At 44.1% G+C, this 22,419-nt stretch overlaps 2 protein-coding genes and 1 non-coding gene across 5 annotated transcripts in view; 1 reads left to right on the top strand and 2 right to left on the bottom strand.

The window, feature by feature from the left end:
- The window catches only part of LOC141192334 (uncharacterized), a 732,001-nt gene that overhangs the window by 630,978 nt on the left and 78,604 nt on the right, over positions 1-22,419 (top strand). The window lies entirely within an intron of this gene.
- Positions 8,097-8,214, bottom strand: LOC141192404 (U5 spliceosomal RNA). The gene has a single exon (XR_012265877.1). It is a non-coding gene; the product is annotated as a U5 spliceosomal RNA (small nuclear RNA).
- Positions 8,783-22,419, bottom strand: part of LOC141192363 (uncharacterized) — a 30,334-nt gene continuing 16,697 nt past the window's right edge. The window contains exons 2-13 of the mRNA XM_073661880.1: positions 17,039-17,172; positions 16,733-16,909; positions 16,526-16,649; positions 16,345-16,442; positions 16,057-16,147; positions 12,846-13,009; positions 10,162-10,311; positions 9,856-10,032; positions 9,651-9,774; positions 9,470-9,567; positions 9,181-9,271; positions 8,783-8,993 (exon numbers count right to left, since the gene is read on the bottom strand). Coding sequence (XP_073517981.1) covers positions 8,896-8,993; positions 9,181-9,271; positions 9,470-9,567; positions 9,651-9,774; positions 9,856-10,032; positions 10,162-10,311; positions 12,846-13,009; positions 16,057-16,147; positions 16,345-16,442; positions 16,526-16,649; positions 16,733-16,909; positions 17,039-17,131 — 1,485 coding nt within the window. The 5' untranslated portion in view covers positions 17,132-17,172 and the 3' untranslated portion in view covers positions 8,783-8,895. The remainder of the gene's footprint in view (positions 8,994-9,180; positions 9,272-9,469; positions 9,568-9,650; positions 9,775-9,855; positions 10,033-10,161; positions 10,312-12,845; positions 13,010-16,056; positions 16,148-16,344; positions 16,443-16,525; positions 16,650-16,732; positions 16,910-17,038; positions 17,173-22,419) is intronic.

The raw sequence follows: 22,419 nt of genomic DNA on the forward strand, positions 1-22,419 counted from the left end.
CTGAGGACGCATGTGAGTGCTTCCCATTTAAATGGTAAGGCAGTTTCATCATGCTCATATATGTGAAGCAGTCTATAGTCTCAAGAAGGTCTGAGCACAGAGTGAATCTTTCAGCAGATTATCATTTAGGTTCCAACATGTGAAGCCTTGGTGGAGTGCGGCATAGTCAGATTACAATATACAGGAGCAAGACTTCAAAACATTAATAATCTTGGCATCCCAGAAAAATGCTATCTATTAGTAAACTGAGGTACAGTATATGATCACCTCTAAAGTGTGACTCCTGAAGAAATAGAAAATGTACGTGCTGTTTATGCCTACGATAAAACACTTGAGCTCCTTTCTCTGGAACATTAAGTCCTCTGACATTTAATGAACAAGTTTTGAGTTGTGCCATATTATATGAAAAAAAGGGGGAATGGAAGAGAGAAAGGTTAAAAGAGGAAGTATAGACGGTAGATAGTAACGTCTACCTCTCAGTGTCTAAGAAGTATAGATTATGAATATATCAAAACAGTAGGAAATTGCGAAACAAGCAGATCCCAATGCAAGTCCCTAACTGGGGGTTGTCTTTACAGGTGTAAGTGAAACCTTCAGCCCTAGGATTCCTATTAGGTGGAACCATGGAATATATAGCGAGTAAAGTAATACAGCCTGATATTACAGAAATATAATGTGAACTCAACTTAAATGCCGTACTAACATATGAACTGAGACATTCTATATAGTGGAAGAGTGGCACCTAAAACTCTCTTTAGATATATCTAATTATATGCAGAAAGAAATAAGTATCTGCAAACTGTCTCTCATCAGGGAAGACAAGATTCATTTCAGGAGCTCATATGATTGGCAGGTTCCTTTCCCATCGGGCTGCATCACCATCAAGTTCCTGATCCATTGAACGTCTTCTGTGACGTGCTGGACCTCTCTGTGGCAATGGTGGAGCAGGTGGCCAGTCAGATATATGGAATGTCCAGGGCATCACAGAAAAGCCTCATGTTGCTTGGATCTTTGAAAATATACAGCTGGAATGGGTACCCCCAGGAGTACATCAGGCCATTTTCCCGGATGGCATCAAGTAGTGGTTTCAATACCCTTCTTTTAGCAAGTGTCATTCAGGATAGATATGTGAGCAATTATATGTGTTTTCCATTTAAATCACCAGGATCCAACTCCTCGGCTTTCCTCACAATGGCCTCTTTTACATTGAAAAAATGTATGTGACAGATAATGTCCCTTGGATGCTCAAGATCTGGGCCATGATTGCCTATTGTGCGGTGCGCCTTTTAAATCTCCACCTCCTTATCAATAGGATCACCAAGAATATTATTGAATAATGATCGCAGTGTTGGCATAATCACTTGTGCATTGATGCTTTAAGGTATACCCCTTATCCAGATATTATTGTGATTTTCTTGATCATCAACCATATTAAACAGATAGTTTATTTACTGGCTGTGACGATCCAGTGTTAGTTTCTGAGCATTATGATGGCCTCCAACTTGGATGACATTATCCTCTAATCTCTGTACCTTGTCAGTAAGCTGTGACAGGACAGACGTGAGGGGACGTATTTCAGTATTGTATGTGGTCTCCAGCCTCTGAATATATTACTCCATATCTTCTTTAGTAGGGATAGGTGAGGCGCCCAGCTGCGCTTGGTACCACAGATCCTAGAGGGGTGCATTAGGGGATTTCTCCACAAGAGGCCCTTATAAGCATTCACACACCTCCACCTTCCACCTCAGACCACCAGAGGGAGCCTGTTAGGGATATATAAAGGGAAGGTGGAGCCAGGCAGCTCAGTGAGTGATTCAGCAGTTCCTGCTCAGACACAGAAGGAGTCAGTGCAGTCAAGCCAGAGCCTAGCAGTTCCTGCAGAAAGAGTTCAGTACAGTCTCTAGAGTGAGTCCAGACTAGAACTCACAGAGCTCAGGATAGAGAGTGTTACGCGTCCGGGTGGTGGAACCTCTGTGCCGCGGTGCAAGGAGGGACCCAGAGGAGCGTAACTAAGTATCAACTCAGACCGACCCTGGTCAGACGGCGGCTAACGACTCCGTGACCAGGGAGGGACCGAGCAGAGGGACCAGGTGCTACTCTGGGGACGACCTTGTAAGAGAGCAGGCGGCTCCCACGGGTCAGATGGCTGGGACTGACCGGTATAGCGGATGGACACAGCAAGCAGGCAGAAGTCTCTGGGTTAGCAGACAGGTGGTCACGGCAAGTGACAGCGGGAGCCTCCAGGTAGGCTATCAGGTGGTCATGGCAAGTGACGGCTAAGCCTCCAGGTAGGCTAACGGGTAACAGGCAGGTAACAGACGAGTGCTCCCAAGTGAGCGGGCTAGCAGGCACGGCAGGTAGCAGGCAGGTAACTGGCTGGTGCTTCCTGGTAAGCAGGTGGACTTGCCCATAGACAGACTGGCGGATGACCGGAAGACAGACTGTCGGGCTGGAGAGTAGTCAGACTGGAACAGTAGTCAGGCTGGCAACTGGACCTGAGGGCTGAAGCAGAAGTAAGTACACTGTGCAACAACTATTGCTCGGGCACCTCCATTTTGGAGGAGGTGCCTTATATATGGGAGGTCCTCCGGCTATTGGCCGGGGACTCCTTAGGACGGCGCGCGCGGCCCCTTTAAGAGAGAGGGAGCGCGCGCGCGCCCTAAGCACAGTGCCTAGGAAGGAGCGCGCGCCGGCAGTAGCAGGGAGAGGAGCGCTGGAGGACGCCGCGCGGGGAGCGAGGAGGTGAAAGGGACGGCGTCTCTGTCTGGCAGGGGGCAGAGACGCCAATGCTACAGAGAGCTAGGAGTGTGCGGCGAAGAAGAGCAGCGTCCCGGCTGCAGTGTGTGTGTAGCCTAGTGAGGGCCCGAGCGGGGCCGAAGGCGAGTGGAAATTGAGTAACATAGGGGGCAGAGGAGCTTAACCAGCTCACCCCGAAGTATATACCGGACACCGGGTCCGAGTCTACGTGGATCTTCATGAGCAGTAGAAAACGACTTTAACCCCTGGCGAACTACTTGTCCCAGGATCACCAAAAGCTGATACGTACCAGGGTCAGGAATCACGGAGACCCCAAAGAATAGGGAGAGTGATCTCCAACAGAAGGCCCTACCACAATGTCGGCAGGTGCAGAACAGAGACAAAGTTAGGCCTAGCTCCAGGCAGGTCAGAAACTTACAATGCAAAGGCAAGAAACAGGAGGCCCTACACCAGCTCACTGGGGAGAATCCGTTAGTGCACCCTTCACCCTACAGTGCTCCGGGATGTGCCTGAATTCCACCAGGAAAAGGTACTGAAGTGACAATCGTGTCTGTCCCTGTTCTTGCTCTGACCCAGCGGGTCCCGTTTGTCCTGCATCCTTGCATCCCCGCTGCCCTGAGGCCTAGCTCCGCCTGTGGGGAGCTATACCACCCGAGCTGCCTTACCACCGGCCTCAGCGGCCTGCAGCAGCGCTGGTGAATCTCACCAGACACCACAGGTGGCTTTACAAACTATCCCATAAACTTTATTCCCCTTTTTACTGACCGCCCTGGGTCACGGAACGGGCCAGCCACCGTGATATCCCTCAAAAGCAGCCACAAGACCCGGCTGCCGAGTACCCCACGACCCTGGGGGCGAGTCATAGACACAATATGATATACAAATAAGTTATGTTGTTCCCCATATCAGAATAACCTGTGGATAGGGGGTAAATGTCCCTGTGAAGCAAGCACTGCTTAGTATGTGGGCTTTGGTGAGAGTACAGGAAGATTGGTGGTGTTTTCTTGTGAGGCCTACATTAAGAGAGAAGTTGGTGCAGGACTTACAGGCTGGAGCTGTCTGACATCATGAGGGTTAAGACTGCTTCTTTTTCCATGCTGAGGTGAGGCAGTAATAGCTCCAGAGAAGGATGATGAGACCTTCCATAAGAAACGCTGCATACCAGACATGCTGACAGAGGTGGAGGACTTCAGATTAACCTCTGATCTTTCTTTCCCATATCGAAAGTCATGTTTGAGGCTGTAAATTGCTTATAATTCCCCCAAGAACACGGTCTGAAGAGAGTGCTTTCAATGTGTGCATTCTCTTGGTGCTATGTCTGTGTGCATTCTCTTGGTGCTATGTCCAGGCCATGTCCTTCCTGTTGATGTACAATACGTCTGAAGGCGGCGTTGATTGGCAGCAGGATTGTGTGATGTAACAATCTTGTGTGATGTAACAGCCTTACGGAAACGCAAGTTGTGACACCAATGGAACGGCGCCAGAACAGTAAGTGCGTATGAGTGTTTTTATTTTAACAAGGCCAAACATGAGGAATGAGAAGGAGTTGTCCTAGTAGTGGACAACCCCTTTACGAAGATACAATTTTCGGTTAAAAATGTAAAAGGCTTCTCCCCTGTGTGACTTCTATGAAGTTTGTTAAGAGTTGATTTCCGTGTAAAACATTTCCCACATTAAGAACATGAAAATGGCTTCTCGTCTGTGTGAGTTCTCTGGTGACTAACAAGTGATGATTTCTTCACAAAACATTTCCCACATTCTGAACAGGAAAAAGATTTCTCCCCTGTGTGAGTTCTCTGGTGGTTAACCAAATCTGATTTATCTTTAAAACATTTCCCACATTCTGAACAGGAAAAAGGCTTCTCCACTGTGTGAATTCTCTGGTGCCTAACAAAATATGATTTCTGGATGAAACATTTCCCACATTCTGAACAGGAAAAAGGCTTCTCCCCTGTGTGAATTCTCTTGTGCGTAACAAAACCTGATTTCCAGCTAAAACATTTCCCACATTCTGAACAGCAAAAAGGCTTCTCCCCTGTATGAGTTCTCTTGTGCTTAACCAAACCTGATTTCCGGCTAAAACATTTTCCACATTCTGAACAGGAAAAAGGCTTCTCCCCTGTGTGATTTCTCTGGTGTATAACCAAATCTGATTTCCAGCTAAAACATTTCCCACATTCTGAACAGGAAAAATGCTTCTCTCCTGTGTGAATTCTCTGGTGCTTAACCAAATCGGATTTCCAGTTAAAACATTTTCCACATTCTGAACAGGAAAAAGGCTTCTCCCCTGTGTGAATTCTCTGGTGCTTAACCAAATCTGATTTCCAGCTAAAACATTTTCCACATTCTGAACAGGAAAAAGGCTTCTCCCCTGTGTGAGTTCTCTTGTGCTCAACCAAATGTGATTTCCAGTTAAAACATTTTCCACATTCTGAACAGGAAAAAGGCTTCTTCCCTGTGTGAATTCTCTGATGCTCAACCAAATCTGATTTCAAGCTAAAACATTTTTCACATTCTGAACATGAAAATGGCTTCTCCTCTGTGTGACTTCTCTGGTGATTAACAAGATCTGATTTCTGGTTAAACAATTTCCCACATTTGAAACAAAAAAATCTATTCTCTGCTGTGTGAATGCTTTGATGTTTAAGAAAAGACTTTTCAAGGGAAAAACTAATTCCATATTCAGAATGTGAAAATGGCTTCTTTGCTTTAGGAGTAATTTGTTTTTTAATGCTTATTTTGTGACTTTGATTTTCCTTAGTAGTCGGTAATGAAACAGAAGACAGGACCTGTTTCATAGGATCAGATGACAGATCTTTGCTGTGAAGGGATGATGGTAAATCTGGAATAATGGCATTCACTTCAGTTGTATCTTGTTTGATCTCAAGATCATCTGATTTAAAAATTGAAGATGTCAGCTGTCTCTCTGATCTCCTGGTACAGTCATCTGCCAAGAATAAAACCAATTATTATTTATGAATAACATATCCTTAAAATTTATATTGTTGAATATTTCTACTTAAACTCTACGTAAAAATGCACTTTATGTAAAAGTATCATTATTTACCAAGAAAACATCACAGAAAAAATCAGCCTTACCAACACCAAATCAGATAGCAAATGCATTAGCATTTTAGTGTTGGTTGGGTGTACTGGGGTGTCTGTCCATGTGGGGTGCACTTATATATTCCTTGGCAGCCCCCTGATCTAATAGTATGGGCATCATCACTATTCTAAGCCAGACACTGCATCACACCTACCTGTGTGACTGGCGTCCTATGCAAGCTTCATCTGTGTTCATCTTTAATACTAGGCAACCACCCCCTCCATGAATTGGTACGATTATTGGTGTTGGTAAGGCTGTATCTTTTTCTGTGATTTTTTTTAATTTTGCCCTATGTTAGCCGTCATTATTCACCAAGACAATAACAGTTCACAGTCTAATAGAAAAGCTCATAGGATGAACCAGTAGAGCGTGGTGTCCAACTGTTTGTTAATTCTGCCTCCCAAATATAGAATAAAAAGCCACCAAACAATGTTATGTAGGCGAAAATAATATCAATAAAAACTTCTACTCATCCCACAAAAAACAAGTCCCCACTCAGGTTCATCATCTGTCAATGGAAAACCAGAGGTTTCCACATTATTAGATTCTCAAAGGCTTTTGAAAAGCAACATGGCTTCCATAAACCAATCCAGCAATATCCGCTCTCCCAAAGTCAGATCTCCCCCTCGCTTCTGAGCCTTGCAGTGCGCCCAAAGCACATTGTGCATCCATGTATTTGACATTACTATAGTGAGAAGAACCCACTTAATTTACGGTGTGTGTCTCCTGGAGCACAATCTGGGCACTATGTGTTGGGTAATGAAATTATATATTTGTAATTTTCACTCTCCATCATCCTGCGTGCTAATTTCCGGAAAGTGCCTGTGGAGTCAAAATAGTCACTACACCTATAGATTATTTCACCGAGGGTTATAATTTCCAAAATGGAGTCACTTTATGGGGATTTCTACTGCTCTGGTTTTCGGCATTTTGGTCACATTAGGGCTTCTGTAAATGGTGGGTCCCATCTCCTCTGGGATCTGCTCCTGTGACGTCTGCTTCCCTCACCATCTTATTCATCCTGCAGGCGGCGCTGGTGATGGAGGAGACGATAGAACCAGAAGCTCTGGGCGGCCCAGGCTCTGTCCAGCCACTAAGATTAGGGTTGCTGGGACCTGTAGTACCATCCAGTCTGGCAGTATGGGTGTGTGTGTTGTCCAGCTGGAGTAATCTGCTCCCTGCTTCAGCCATTTGGAAAGCACCGCACCCTACTAAAGCTGGAAGCATATTGCCGGAAGCTGCCAGATACAGCCTTGTTCTCCTCTGGATCAGTCCTCTGTGCTCAGCTCCCGGCTTGTGTATTTGATTCCTGTTGTGACCTCGGCCCGTTTACTGACTACTTTTGTGTGATTTTGTATTTTCTCTGACCTCCTGGTTCTGACCCGGCTATCTGACTATTGTTCTTCCCATCTCACACCACAGAACATTAGGTAACACTGTGGCCCAAGCTTAGGGGGGTCTCTGTCTAAGTCCAAATCCATGTAGAGGGGTTAAAGGATGATGAGCAAGGCAAACCCTGGGATCTGGAAAATGCAGCAGAAAGCGCTAATCCTGTTTGTGGTGACCATCTTTTGAGCTGCCAGGTGACCATGAACAGTGTCCCCAATGCATTGTGTCTGCACACCATCCCAGCAAAATCTGCATTCAAATAGCTAAATGGCGCTCCTTCCCTTCTTAACCTGCCATGTGCCCAGACAGCAGTGTACAATTGCATACAGGGTATTGTCGGATTCAAGAGAAGATGGAATATTATTTGTAAGGTCCATTTGTTTCCTATTATCCTTTGTGAAGAATTCCAACACTTATCACCACATAAAGTGACACACGTCAGATTTGAAAAATGTCAGAGATAGGTGCTGGGAAAGGAAGTTGTTTCTGCGTTCTCTGGAGTCATGACAAACCATTAGTATGGATAAAAATGTAGGTTTATTGGCTACGCTTTTCAGAGACCACCGACTCCTTCCTCAGGACAACCGTACATAACCTCTTTAACGGGTTTAGTGGTTTAATAACATAGCGGGTTTGGGGGAGCAGATGAAGCTCTCCATTTTTCAGCTCTTTGTGGTTGTTTTTTTCTTTCCATTTTTGGAGCATCCTTCAGTTAAGGGTAAAAAAAAAAAGCAAAAGCATCCAGTCAACGCCCAGAAAATAAATACCCCGATACCACAAACCATTCAGCAGTTTTGCAGACATTCTGTAAAATCAAAGTAAAATTTCCCGCAATCTCTCAATTTGTGTTTAAAAAAAAAAAATAGAAAAAATATCTTCACAAAACTCAGTTTTGCTTCTCTCCACGGAAATCTTTAGTAAAAGGCGAAAGATTTTTACGTTCTGAAGAGAAGCCAGAGTATTTTTCTATAGATTTGAAAAATGGGCCCAGATAGGAACACAAAACTGGCTGCAGGAAGGGGTTAAATCAGAGTATTTTGGGCACTAAGTACTATAGTCAAAACTGTGAGTATAGACAATAACATCTACTGAAATGACCAATCTCAACAGTCTTCATCAGTAAGTAGTGAGTAACTAGTGGTGAAACCTCTCTAGGGTAATTAGAGTATGGGGCTCGGTGGCTCTTGGCAATCTAAACTATCATAAGGGACAATATTTTCTGTCAGATGAGTTTCAAGAAATATTAGACATTCAAAGAGAATTTTTTATAATAGTGCAGAGCTGGGGTGTCTTAAATTTATCTTAGAGAGATATCATGTCACAGGTGAAATGTTTGCTTTTGTTTAGTTTATCACAATCCTGTTTGAAGTTAGTCGGTTTTAAAAGAAACTGAAAAGTCAGGATAAAAGGGAAACTCTTGTTATTGTACAGAAATTCACACTTGGCCTTACTGCACATTTAATGTTGTAGATCATAAATGTGAAGTTTGGCCAGAAAGACTGGACCTGGTCTTGTAGGGACCATATGAGCACATTCAGCAGCACAGAAGGGAGAGAAGGTAGATTCATCCAATAAGATATCAGGGTTCTAGGAAGCCAACAGCATCATTACCCTCCACTTTCTCTTACAGGCCCATCATAATATTATTCTTCATGTGATTTTCTGGCTTTGTGGTTTACAGATCTGGGCAGGTAACGTCTCCTAATCACAGGTAGTAAGTGGATCCTCCAGGTTGTAAGTTCTATGGAAAAGGGTTTCAATACCCAAAATCATTTGAACAGTTTTAGGTGGAAGAGAATATTGTGTTCTAGAGGCAAAATGGTGATCACACGATTGTGATACGGCCGGACTACACAACAGATAAAGCAGCCACAGCCGATGACTGAGAAGAATCTGTAACTTCTGTGCATTTAGTGGTTACTACTCACCTGGGTAGTCATATGTAGAATTCTCCTCTTTACACCGCTCATCACCCCTCACATATGTCTCTGTAGTATTAATATGGGTCAGATCTTCACCCTGAAACAAATATTATAAAAGTCACAAACAGATGGAGAAGTCACATCTATGATCAGCTCTAATCCTGCCATCTCCACCGTTCTCATTACACAAGTATAAAACATATAATACTGGTGGATAAAACAAGACTGAACACAAGACCTTCACAGCCGTCTACACATCATAGGGGAGATCTCATGACACCTTCTCTCCATCTACCTGATGATCCTGAGGAACATTGGGATCTTCTTGTTTGCAGTCCTGTGGAGGAAGAGGACGGGGACATCTCTCTGGTGTTGTCCTCTTACTGGATAGATCTGGAAGAAACACATACAGGGACTGAATTCATTCTTTACATACAGATAATTATGGGCCGTGTGTATTTAGTCCTGTCTATTACCTGGTGATGTGAGGGGATGGGGAACCTCAATCATGACGTCTTTATACAAATCTTTGTGTCCTTCTAAATACTCCCACTCCTCCATGGAAAAATAGACAGTGACATCCTGACATCTTATAGGAACCTGACACATACAAGGACAGTCATCCCCCCGATCCTTTCATAGTGTTACTGTATAATGTCCCAGCATCCCCAGCAGTGTCACCTCTCCAGTCAGCAGCTCAATCATCTTGTAGGTGAGATCTAGGATCTTCTGGTCATTGATGTCCTCATGTATCAGGGGGTGAGGTGGAGGCCCTGTGATTGGGCTCAGGGGTCTTTCCCATCCCTCAGACACATGGACCTGACAGCGCTCACTAGAGGTCTTCACTAATATGTAATCCTGGTTATGGAAAGACATATAAATAAATCTCCCTCCAGACATTTCCAGAGTCCTCACCTCTCCAGTTCTGTCCATCTGTTATTCCCATAGATAAGAATGATGTAATGTGACGTCATCAGAATCTCTCACCTCTCCAGTAATCCGGAAGAGGATCTCTAGGGTGAGGTGTAATATCCTCTCCACCATCTTGTCTCTGTCCATATCCATTTTTGATGGGTCCATAAGGAAAAGTCTCTTAAATAGAAGATCTTCACTGAGAGGATCCGATATTGTAGAGACCTGAATGAGAAGATGATGAGTCGATGTAACAACATAAAAATCCTGTGTAATAATACAATTACTGGAGATAATAAGGGGAAACCTATGAGGACATATATTATTTTACAGTATTTAGTTTTCTTCTTTACATGTACTAATAAAACCTATATATTTTAGGCCACAGACAACAAGCAGTTTCTTCCTTGGAGTCTGTAGCTGAACACGTTTCTCAAAGACTCATCTTCCATAAAGTTAATTCTCGTCTCATTTACCGACACTGCAATAGGCATTAGCAATACTGCAGGAGATATTCATTACACGTGACATGAGAAATAACTACAGTACAGACCAAAAGTTTGGACACACCTTCTCATTTAAGGATTTTTCTGTATTTTCATGACTATGAAAATTGTACATTCATACTGAAGGCATCAAAACTATGAATTAACACATGTGGAATTATATACTTAACAAAAAAGTGTGAAACAACTGAAAATATGTCTTATATTCTAGGTTCTTCAAAGTAGCCACCTTTTGCTTTGATGACTGCTTTGCACACTCTTGGCATTCTCTTGATGAGCTTCAAGAGGTAGTCACCGGAAATGGTTTTCACTTCACAGGTGTGCCCTGTCCGGTTTAATAAGTGGGATTTCTTGCCTTATAAATGGGGTTGGGACCATCAGTTGTGTTGTGCAGAAGTCTGGTGGAAACACAGCTGATAGTCCTACTGAATAGACTGTTAGAATTTGTATTATGGCAAGAAAAAAGCAGCTAAGTAAAGAAAAACGAGTGGCCATCATTACTTTAAGAAATGAAGGTCAGTCAGTGCGAAAAATTGGGAAAACTTTGAAAGTGTCCCCAAGTGCAGTTGCAAAAACCATCAAGCGCTACAAAGAAACTGGCTCACATGAGGACCGCCCCAGGAAAGGAAGACCAAGAGTCACCTCTGCTTCTGAGGATAAGTTTATCCGAGTCACCAGCCTCAGAAATCGCAGGTTAACAGCAGCTCAGATTAGAGACCAGGTCAATGCCACACACAGCTCTAGCAGCAGACACATCTCTACAACAACTTAAGAGGAGACTTTGTGCAGAAGGCCTTCATGGTAAAATAGCTGCTAGGAAAACATTGCTAAGGACAGGCAACAAGCAGAAGAGACTTGTTTGGGCTAAAGAACACAAGGAATGGACATTAGACCAGTGGAAATCTGTGCTTTGGTCTGATGAGTCCAAATTTGAGATCTTTGGTTCCAACCACCGTGTCTTTGTGCGACGCAGAAAAGGTGAACGGATGGACTCTACATGCTTGGTTCCCACCGTGAAGCATGGAGGAGGAGGTGTGATGGTGTGGGGGTGCTTTGCTGGTGACACTGTTGGGGATTTATTCAAAATTGAAGGCATACTGAACCAGCATGGCTACCGCAGCATCTTGCAGCGGCATGCTATTCCATGCGGTTTGCGTTTAGTTGGACCATCATTTATTTTTCAACAGGACAATGACCCCAAACACACCTCCAGGCTGTGTAAGGGCTATTTGACCAATAAGGAGAGTGATTGGGTGCTACGCCAGATGACCTGGCCTCCACAGTCACCAGACCTGAACCCAATCGAGATGGTTTGGGGTGAGCTGGACCGCAGAGTGAAGGCAAAAGGGCCAACAAGTGCTAAGCATCTCTGGGAACTCCTTCAAGATTGTTGGAAGACCATTTCCGGTGACTACCTCTTGAAGCTCATCAAGAGAATGCCAAGTGTGTGCAAAGCAGTCATCAAAGCAAAAGGCAAAAGGTGGCTACTTTGAAGAACCTAGAATATAAGACATATTTTCAGTTGTTTCACACTTTTTTGTTAAGGATATAATTCCACATGTGTTAATTCATAGTTTTGATGCCTTCAGTGTGAATGTATAATTTTCATAGCCATGAAAATACAGAAAAATTTTTAAATGAGGTGTGTCCAAACTTTTGGTCTGTACTGTACTTCATGAGGAGGACGACGACTCCTTCATCTTCTACTGCGGCTCTTGAAACATATTTGGCCAGAGTCCATCACCACCCGTCTATATGACTGTTTCCAGTCTTCCCCGGACTGTAATCTTCTATCAAGTTAGATCTCATGTCTTAACAGAAAAAAGCCCTCTATCCTGTGTGAGTTCTCTTGTGCTCAACCAAATCTGTTTTCCGGCTAAAACATTTCCCACATTCTGAACAGGAATAAGGCTTCTCCCCTGTGTGAGTTCTCTGATATTTGATTAAACTTGATTTCTCTGTAAAACATTTCCCACATTCTGAACAAGAAAATGGCTTCTCCTCTGTGTGACTTCTCTGGTGATTAACAAGATTTGATTTCTGGTTAAAAAATTTCCCACACTTGAAACAAAAAAATCTATTCTTCGCTGTGTGAATGCTTTGATATTTAAGAAAAAAGTTTTCGAGGGAAAAACTATTTCCATATTCAGAATGTGAAAATGGCTTCTTTGCTTTAGGAGCAGTTTGTTTTTTAATGCTTATTTTGTGACCTTGATTTTCCTTAGTAGTCGGTAACGAATCAGAAGACAGGACCTGTTTCATAGGATCAGATGACAGATCTTTGCTGTGAATGGATGATGATGATGGTATATCTGGAGTAATGGCATTCACTTCAATTGTATCCTGTGGGATCTCAAGATCATCTGATTTAAAAATTGAAGATGTCAGCTGTTCCTCTGATCTCCCGGTACAGTCATCTGCCAAGAATAAAACCAATTATTATTTATGAATAACATATCCTTAAAATTTATATTGTTGAATATTTTTACTTAAACTCTCCGTAAAAATTTACTTTATGTAAAAGTATCATTATTTACCAAGAAAACATATCACAGAAAAATCAGCCTTACCAACACCAAATCAGATAACAAATGCATTAGCATTTTAGTGTTGGTTGGGTGTACTGGGGTGTCTGTCCATGTGGGGTGCACTTATATAGTGCTGGGCAGCCTTCCTGATGTAATAGTATGGGCATCATCACTATTCTAAGTCAGACACTGTGCATCACACCTACCTGTGTGACTGGCGTCCTATGCAAGCTTCATCTGTGTGCATCTTTAATACTAGGCAACCACCCCCTTCATGAATTGGTAGGTTTGTGAGTGGTTGCTCCATCAGTATTTTGCACCTGCGCTGCCCCCACTTTTATCATGGGGGTCTGCGGCATCCTGCTAGTGCATTTGTTATATGATTTGGTGTTGGTAAGTCTGTATCTTTTTCTGTGTTTTTTTTTATTTTGCCCTATGTTAGCCGTCATTGTTCACCAAGACAATAACAGTTCACAGTCTAATAGAAAACCTCATAGGATGAACCAGTGGAGCGTGGTGTCCAACTGTTTGTTAATTCTGCCTCCCTAATATGGAATAAAAAGCCACCAAACAATGTTATGTAGGCGAAAATAATACCAATAAAAACTTCTACTCATCTCACAAAAAACAAGTCCCCACTCAGGTCCATCATCTGTCAATGGAAAACCAGAGGTTTCCACATTATTAGTGGCTCAAAGGCTCTTGAAAGGTTACATGGCTTCCATAAACCAATCCAGCAATATCCGCTCTCCCAAAGTCAGATCGCCCCCTCACTTCTGAGCCTTGCAGTGTGCCTAAACCACATTTAGCATCCATGTATATGACATTACTATAGTGAGAAGAACCCACTTAATTTATGGTGTGTGTTTCCTGGAGCACAATCTGGGCACTATGTGTTGGGTAATAAAATGGTATATTTGTAATTTTCACTCTCCAACATCCACTGTGTGCTAATTTCCAGAAAGTGCCTGTGGAGTCAAAATAGTCACTACTCCTATAGATTATTTCACTGAGGGTTATAATTTCCAAAATGGAGTCACTTTATGAGGATTTCTACTGCTCTGGTTTTCTGCAATTTGGTCACATTAGGGCTTCTGCAAATGGTGGGTCCCATCTCCTCTGGGATCTGCTCCTGCGACGTCTGCTTCTCTCACCAGGAGCCTTATTCATCCTGCAGGTGGAGCTGGTGATGGAGGAGACGTCAGAACCAGAAGCTCTGGGCGGCGCAGGCTCTGTCCAGCCAGTAAGATTAGGGTTGCTGGGACCTGTAGTACCATCCAGTCTGGCAGTATGAGTGTGTGTGCTGTCCAGCTGAAGTAATCTGCTCCTTGCTTCAGCCATTTGGAAAGCACCACACCCTACTAAAGCTAGAAGCATATTGCTGGAAGCAGCCAGATACAGCCTTGTTCTCCTCTGGTTCAGTCCTCTGTGCTCAGCTCCCGGCTTGTGTATTTGTTTCCTGTTGTGACCTCGGCCCATTTACTGACTACTTTTGTGTGATTTTGTATTTTCTCTGACCCCCTGGTTCTGACCCGGCTATCTGACTATTCTTCTTGCCATCTCACACCACAGAACATTAGGTAACACTGTGGCCCAAGCCTAGGGGTCTCTGTCTAAGTCCAGATCCATATAGAGGGGTTAAAGGGTGATGAGCAAGGCAAACCCTGGGATCTGGAAAATGGAGTAGATGACGCATAGCCTGTTTGTGGTAGCCATCTTTTGAGCTGCCAGGTGACAACAAACAGTGTCCCCAATACATTGTGTCTGCACACTATCCCAGCAACATCTGCATTCAAATAGCTAAATGTCGCTCCTTCCCTTCTTAACCTGCCATGTGCCAGACAGTAGTGTACAACCATAGATAGGGTATTGTCGGATTCAAGAGAAGTTAGAAAATAATCTGTAAGGTTCATTTGTTTCCTATTATCCTTTGTGAAGAATCTCAAAGTTATCACCACATAAAGTGACACAGATAAGATTTGAAAAATGGGCCCAGATAGGAACACAAAACTGGCTGCAGGAAGGGGTTAAATCAGAGTATTTTGGGCACTAACTACTATAGTCAAAACTGTGTCTATAGACAATAACACATCTACTGAAATGATCAAACTCAACAGTCTCCATCAGTAAGTAGTGAGTAACTAGTGGTGAAACCTCTCTGGGGTAATTGGAGTATGGTGCTCGGTGGATCTTGGCAATCTAAACTATCGTAAGGGACAATATTTTCTGTCAGATGAGTTTCAGGAAGAAATATTAGACGTTCAAAGAGAACTTTTTATAATAGTGCAGAGATGAGGTGTCTTAAGTTTAGCTTAGAGATATATCATGTCACAGGTGTAATGTTTTTATTGTTTAGTTTATCACAATCTGGTTTGAAGTTAGTCGGTTTTAAACGAATTTGAAAAGTCAGGATAAAGGGAAACTCTGCTGTTATTGTACAGAAATTCACACTTGGCCTCACTGCACATTTAATGTTGTAGATCATAAAAGTGAAGTTTGGCCAGAAAGACTGGACCTGGTCTTGTAGGGACCATATGAGCACATTCAGCAGCACAGAAGGGAGAGAAGGTAGATTCATCCAATAAGATATCAGGGTTCTAGGAAGCCAGCACCATCATTACCCTCCGCTTTCTCTTACAGTCCCATCATTATATTTTTTTAAGTGAATTTCTGACTTTGTGATTTACAGATCTGGGCAGGTAACGTCTCCTAATCACAGGGAGTAGGTGGATCCTCCAGGTTGTAAGTTCTATGGAAAAGGGTTTCAATGCCCAAAGTCATTTGAACAGTTTTGGGTGGAAGAGAATGTTGTGGTCTAGAGGCAAAATGGTGATGACACGATTGTGATACAGCTGGACTACACCACCGATAAAGCAGCCACAGCCGGTGACTGAGAAGAATCTGTAACTTCTCTGCATTTAGTGGTTACTACTCACCTGGGTAGTCATATGTAGGAATCTCCTCTTTACACCGCTCATCACCCCTTACATATGTCTCTGTAGTATTAATATGGGTCAGATCTTCACCCTGAAACAAATATTGTAAAAGTCACAAACAGATGAGAAGTCACATCTATGATCAGCTCTAATCCTGTTATCTCCACCGTTCTCATTACACAAGTATAAAACATATAATACTGGAGGATAAAACAAAACTGAGCACAAGACCTTCACAGAGGTCTACACATCATAGGGGAGATCTCATGACACCTTCTCTCCATCTACCTGATGATCCTGAGGAACATTGGGATCTTCTTCTTTACAGTCCAGTGGAAGAAGAGGACGGGGACATCTCTCTGGTGTTGTCCTCTTACTGGATAGATCTGGAGGAAGCACATACAGGGACTGAATTCATTCTTTACATACAGATAATTATAGGCCGTGTGTATTTAGTCCTGTGTATTACCTGGTGATGTGAGGGGCTGGAGAACCTCCATCATGACGTCTTTGTACAAATCTTTGTGTCCTTCTAAATACTCCCACTCCTCCATGGAGAAATAGACAGCGACATCCTGACATCTTACAGGAACCTGACACATACAATGATACAGTCATCCCCCCAATCCTTTCATAGCATTACTGTATAATGTCCCAGTATTCCCAGCAGTGTCACCTCTCCAGTCAGCAGCTCAATCATCTTGTAGGTGAGATCTAGGATCTTCTGGTCATTGATGTCCTCATGTATGAAGGGGTGAGATGGAGGCCCTGTGATTGGGCTCAGGGGTCTTTCCCATCCCTCAGACACATGGACCTGACAGCGCTCACTAGAGGTCTTCACTAATATGTAATCCTGGTTATGGAAAGACATATAAATAAATCTCACTCCAGACATTTCCAGAGTCCTCACCTCTCCAGTTCTGTCCATCTGTTATTTCCATAGATAAGAATGATGTAATGTGACGTCATCAGAATCTCTCACCTCTCCAGTAAGACGGAAGAGGATCTCTAGGGTGAGGTTTAATATCCTCTCTGTCATCTTGTCTCTGTCCATATCCATCTTTGATGGGTCCATAAGGAAAATTCTCTTAAATAGAAGATCTTCACTGAAAGGATCTGATATTGTGTAATAATACAATTACTGGAGATAATAAGGGAAACATTTGAGGAGATTTATTATTTTACAGTATTTAGATTTCTTCTTTACATCTACTAATAAAACCTATATATTTTAGGCCACAGACAACAAGCAGTTTGTTCCTCGGAGTCTGTAGCTGAACACGTTTCTCATAGACTCATCTTCCATAACGCTAATTCTCGTCTCATTTACCGACACTGCAATCGGCATTAGCAATACTGCAGGAGATATTCATTACACGTGACATGAGAAATAACTACTTCAGGAGGAGGACAGCATCTTCCTCTTTTACTGCGGCTCTACAAACATATTTAGCCAGAGTTCTTCACTGACTACATCTCCACCGGCCGTCTATATGAATGTTTCCCGTCTTCCCTGGACTGTAATCTTCTATCACGTTAGTTCTCATGTCTGATTCACACACAGAAGTTTGAGGCTTTGATATATGGTAAGGTTTTTAATATTAAAGAGAGTAGGACTATCCCGAATGGGTTCATTTTACCATGGTGGGATAGCTTTTATGCTATTTTTGATCAAAAACAGTGTTACTAAGAACCCTATTTTATTTAAATGCACGTTTGGTTTTTATTTATTTACAGCAGGGTTTATGATCATTTTTTTCTTATAGTTTTTTTCTGATTTATGGCCATAGTAAACATGCATTTATGTGCTGCATGGATACCAACTTAAACCAAGCTCAAAATCTGTGTTTTTTTCACGGGCACCATAGTGGCCCTGTGGGCTGCTGCTATGGATGATACACCCCTAACTATCCAACTATCATATGGTAAAAATCTCATAGGTCCTGGATTTATTAGTATCTGCACGAAGAATGGGGCTAAGTGAGTATTTATTAAAGGGAATCCACTCCACCGACTACCCCACGGCCAGCAAGCATCAGAATCTTCACTGAATAAAAAGCCATTTCTTAGCAAACAGACCTCTAAAATGAGGCATACAGGTATGTATAGATTCACATTTCTATCACCTGTATGCCAATATGAGAGGTCAGATAAGTCCCAGGGGGTGACAGATTCCCTTTCATCAGCCGTGGGGTAATCATAAAACCAGATATGTATCAAGGTATTCTAAGGTGGTTAATGGTTGCGTAGTCAATGGGAGGCATGTGTCACAGAAATGGCTGGTCTCTGTGATGTAACCCGGAGTGTTTCTCTAGGACACATAAGCACTAAGAGGATCGTTTGGTGCACCTGGGAGCCGGGTTACGGGTAGCTAGGAAAGAATGGGCGAGTCCAGCTACCCACATACCTCACCTCTGGGTGTGGTTAACAGCCTATAAAATGGAGGCTGTTGTTTGGCACATGGTCTGTGTGTTTGGAGGGAGAAGGCCTCCTGTGTATGTTTGTCTTCAAACCAAGCCAGGACACTGGACGCTACCGCAGCTTGTGTGCCACACAGGCCTGGCTGAGCAGAGACCTGCTAGGGACATTTACTTTGTTTGCCTGATCTAAAGGCTATTTTCTTTTCTGTTTGGCTTCTGGGTTTATGAAGCAAGCAGCATCAACAGGAGACCAACACGCTGTAGTTACAGCAGATCCAGCAGTACTAGCAGAAACAACGTCAGCAGATGCAGCTTCTGGCAACCGCCATCCAGGAGAGGATGAGCGCTCCAACCCCAGGTCCGACTGATGATTCCCAAGTCCGGAAGGCGGCATGACGGGCTTTGCAGAAAATGACCCTGGGGGGGATGACGTTGAGACCTTCCTGATGGTGTTTCAAAGGGTCACCGAGAGGGAGAAATTTCCACAAGAGCAGTGGGCAGAGGTACTGTCGCCATACTTGACTTGGAGAGCCCCAGAAGTACGCGCAGTAGGCATACTATGATTTATCTTTGCAGGGCACCCTATTTAGCTTTGCATAGTACGCCCTATTTAGCTCTGCATAGTACGCCCAAAAGGCGTACTATGATTTAGCTTTGCAGGATGCCAAAGAGTATGACAAGCTAAAAAGTGAGATTCTCGCACGCTTGGGGTTGACAATGACTATCAGGGCACAGCGGGTTCGTATCACCAGAACAAAACCACCTCCGTCCCAAATGTTTGACCTGCGGCACCTGGTCCAGAAGTGGCTGCAGCCAGAGTCCTCAATGCCTGAGCAGATGGTAGAGTGGGTGGTGATGGACCGGTTTGTGCACTCCCTGCCGAGGCCCATACAGCCTTGGGTTGCCCAGGGTGATCCCCGGTATGCGGATGAACTGGTCGGACTGATCGAGAGATACCAGGGGTTTGAAGGTTCCTTGGGAAGGCAGCCCACTACATACTGGAGTTCCCAACAGGGGGTGGAGGCCCAAAAGGTGGTGGGACTTCCAAGGTCCAAATGGATGAGGGAGGTGGTGCCCAAGGTCCATACAGGTGATGTTGTTTGCTGGAGATGCCACGGCCCAGGCCATATAGCCGCTCGTTGTCCCCTGGCCCTTGAGCCGATGGACAGCAGCATAGGACAACGTAGTTCATATTATGCTTATCCGCCCTGCATTGTGAACTGTCCACCCAGCGAGGGGCCACAAGCATGTCACGTGAAGGTGAACGATGGGAGGTAACGGCACTGCTAGACTCCGGGAGCCTGGTGATCCTTATGAGGGCCACCCTTCCTCTCCAAATTATCCCGGGGAAAAAAGTCGGCGTTCAGTGCATTCATGGTGATGCTAAAGACTACCATAAGGGCCAGAGTGGACATTGAAATGGCCCACGGTACAGAGTCCCACGAGGTCGGCGTTGTTCAGGACTTGTTGCACCCTATTATTATAGGCTGGGACTTTTGCTTGCTTTGGGATCTGTGGGGGAAGGGTTCTGGGTTCGCTGGCTCAGATAAGAAAAAAATTAACCCTAATGAAGTATCACCACACCCAGAGTCAGACAGGTTTCCTTTTTGTGTACTTGTGGGGGATGAGGAGGTAGTGCCCCCTGAGTCTGCCATTCCAGAGTTAGGGGTGACCAGCGAGAATTTTGTGTCTGCCCAACATAGGGACCTAACTCTGAAGGAAGCCTTTAATAATGTCACTATTATAAATGGAGTTGCACAGGAGTCGGGGGCTGACACAAGGTTTCCCCATTTTATGATGAGTAAGGAGTTGTTGTACCAGGTCAAGAAAGTGAGGGAGGAGAGTGTGGAGCAGTTAATACAGCCGGGCCCCTTCAGACGGAAGGTGTTGGACATGGCCCATTCACATGTCTTGGGGGGACATCTGGGAGTGGAAAAAAACGCAGGAACGGATCGTGCATAGGTTCTATTGGTGAACATTGAACATAATTTAAAAAAACATCACAGTAAAAGATAATACCTTACCAACACCAGGTCAGATTGCCAATGCACTGCAGGATGCAGCAAGCCTGCATGATAAAGGCAGGGCCAGCACATGTGCAAAATACTGAAGCAGACAGCCACTCACTAACCTACCAAATTCATAGAGGGGGTGGCTGTGTAGTATTATACATGCACACCAATAGTCTGCATAGGGCGGACGCCAGTCACACAGATATGTGTGAAGCACAGTGCAAAAAAATGTGCAAAAAAGATGAAAAATAGTGTATAAGATAAATACACCACATGATAAATACCCCACCAGGCCTCTTTAGTGTTGGCTGGGTGAATTGGGGCATATGTCTTGTGGGCTTGCATGTATATAGTGCTTGGCAGCCCGTCTGATCTAATAGTATGGGTGTCATCAATAGACTGCAAGCCAGACAATGTGCATCACACATATCTGTGTGACTGGCGCCCTATGCAGACTCCATCGGTGTGCATGTATAATACTACACAGCCACTCCCTCCATGAAATGGTAGTTTAGTGAGTGACTGTCTGCATCAGTATTTTGCACATGTGCTGGCCCCGCCTTTATCATTGAGGCTTGCTGCATCCTGCAGTGCATTAGTAATCTGACCTGGTGTTGGTAAGGCATTATCTTTTAGGCTATGTGCCCACGATGCAGAAATACTCCGGAGTTTTTCCTGACCGTTTCTGCATCTCCCTGGCAGAAAAAAAGCATGCGGATTGTAAGCGTTCTTCACATGCATTTCCGCGTGCGGGTTGTCAAGCGCTTTCCAAGCGATTTTAGCATCACTTGGAAAGTGCTTGACAACTTGGTCACACTATATAAATCCATGCAACCGGCATGGATTTATATAGGGTGACTGAAAGAATGGTAAAAAATAAATATATACTTACCTTCTGATGGCCCCCGGTGTCTTTATCCGATGCGTCCTGGTTTGCCGGCAGCTCGCAGTAGACTAAACGACCTGCCGACGTTAGCGGTCGCGTGACCCGTCACATGACTAATTGACGTCATGGCAGGTCCTTTTCAGACCATCGCGAGCTGACGGCAAGCTGAGACGCATCGCTAAGGACACCGGGGGCCATCAGAAGGCAAGTATAATGTATATTTTTTATTTTATTCATTTTTTTTTTACAGGTTCTATTGTACCCGGGTCCGGAGGAGAGTCTCCTCTTCTCCAAACCCGGGTACCATCCGCACATTGAAACGCATGGATTCTGCATGTACAGATGCAGTGATGCGGATTCCATGAGTTCCAATGCAAGTCAATGGCGGCGAAAACACCGCGCTAACGCAAAATAATTGGTAGTGCTGCGGATTTTTCCGCAATGATAATCCGCAGCGAAAATTTCCGCAGCATGTGCACAGCACATGGGATTATCATTGGAGAACATGGCAGACCTTCTACCAAGCGTTTAAGCATTTCTGCAGCGGAATTGCCGTGGCGGAAACGCTTAAAAAACGGATAGTGGGCATACAGCCTTACTGTGATGTTTTATGTTCACCATTTTTAATGTTTAGTGTTAGGACTGACAAGTATGAGGACCCTTGACGTTTGGGTTGCGAGCTTGTGTATTTTGGCCAAAATATCGAGCAATAGCTCATGTGGTGTATTTATCTTCTACACTATTTTTCATCTTTTTGCACATTTTTTTGCTGCAGGATGCGGCCAGGCCTCCTGAGTGTTGGCTGGGTGAATTGGGGCGTCTGTCTTGTGGGGGTGCACGTATATAGTGCGGGGCAGCCCGTCTGATCTAATAGTATGGGAGTCATCAACAAGCTGCAAGCCAGAAACTGGGCATCGCACATATCTGTGTGACTGGCGCCCTATGCAGACTCCATCGGTGTGCATGTATAATACTACACAGCCACCCCCTCCATGAATTGGTAGGTTAGTGAGTGGCTGTCTGCATCAGTATTTTTCACATGTGC

The sequence above is a fragment of the Phyllobates terribilis genome, unplaced genomic scaffold, assembly GCF_046119375.1.
Source record: "Phyllobates terribilis strain yellow unplaced genomic scaffold, ASM4611937v1 Scaffold_60__1_contigs__length_8166268, whole genome shotgun sequence".
Taxonomy (NCBI): domain Eukaryota; kingdom Metazoa; phylum Chordata; class Amphibia; order Anura; family Dendrobatidae; genus Phyllobates; species Phyllobates terribilis.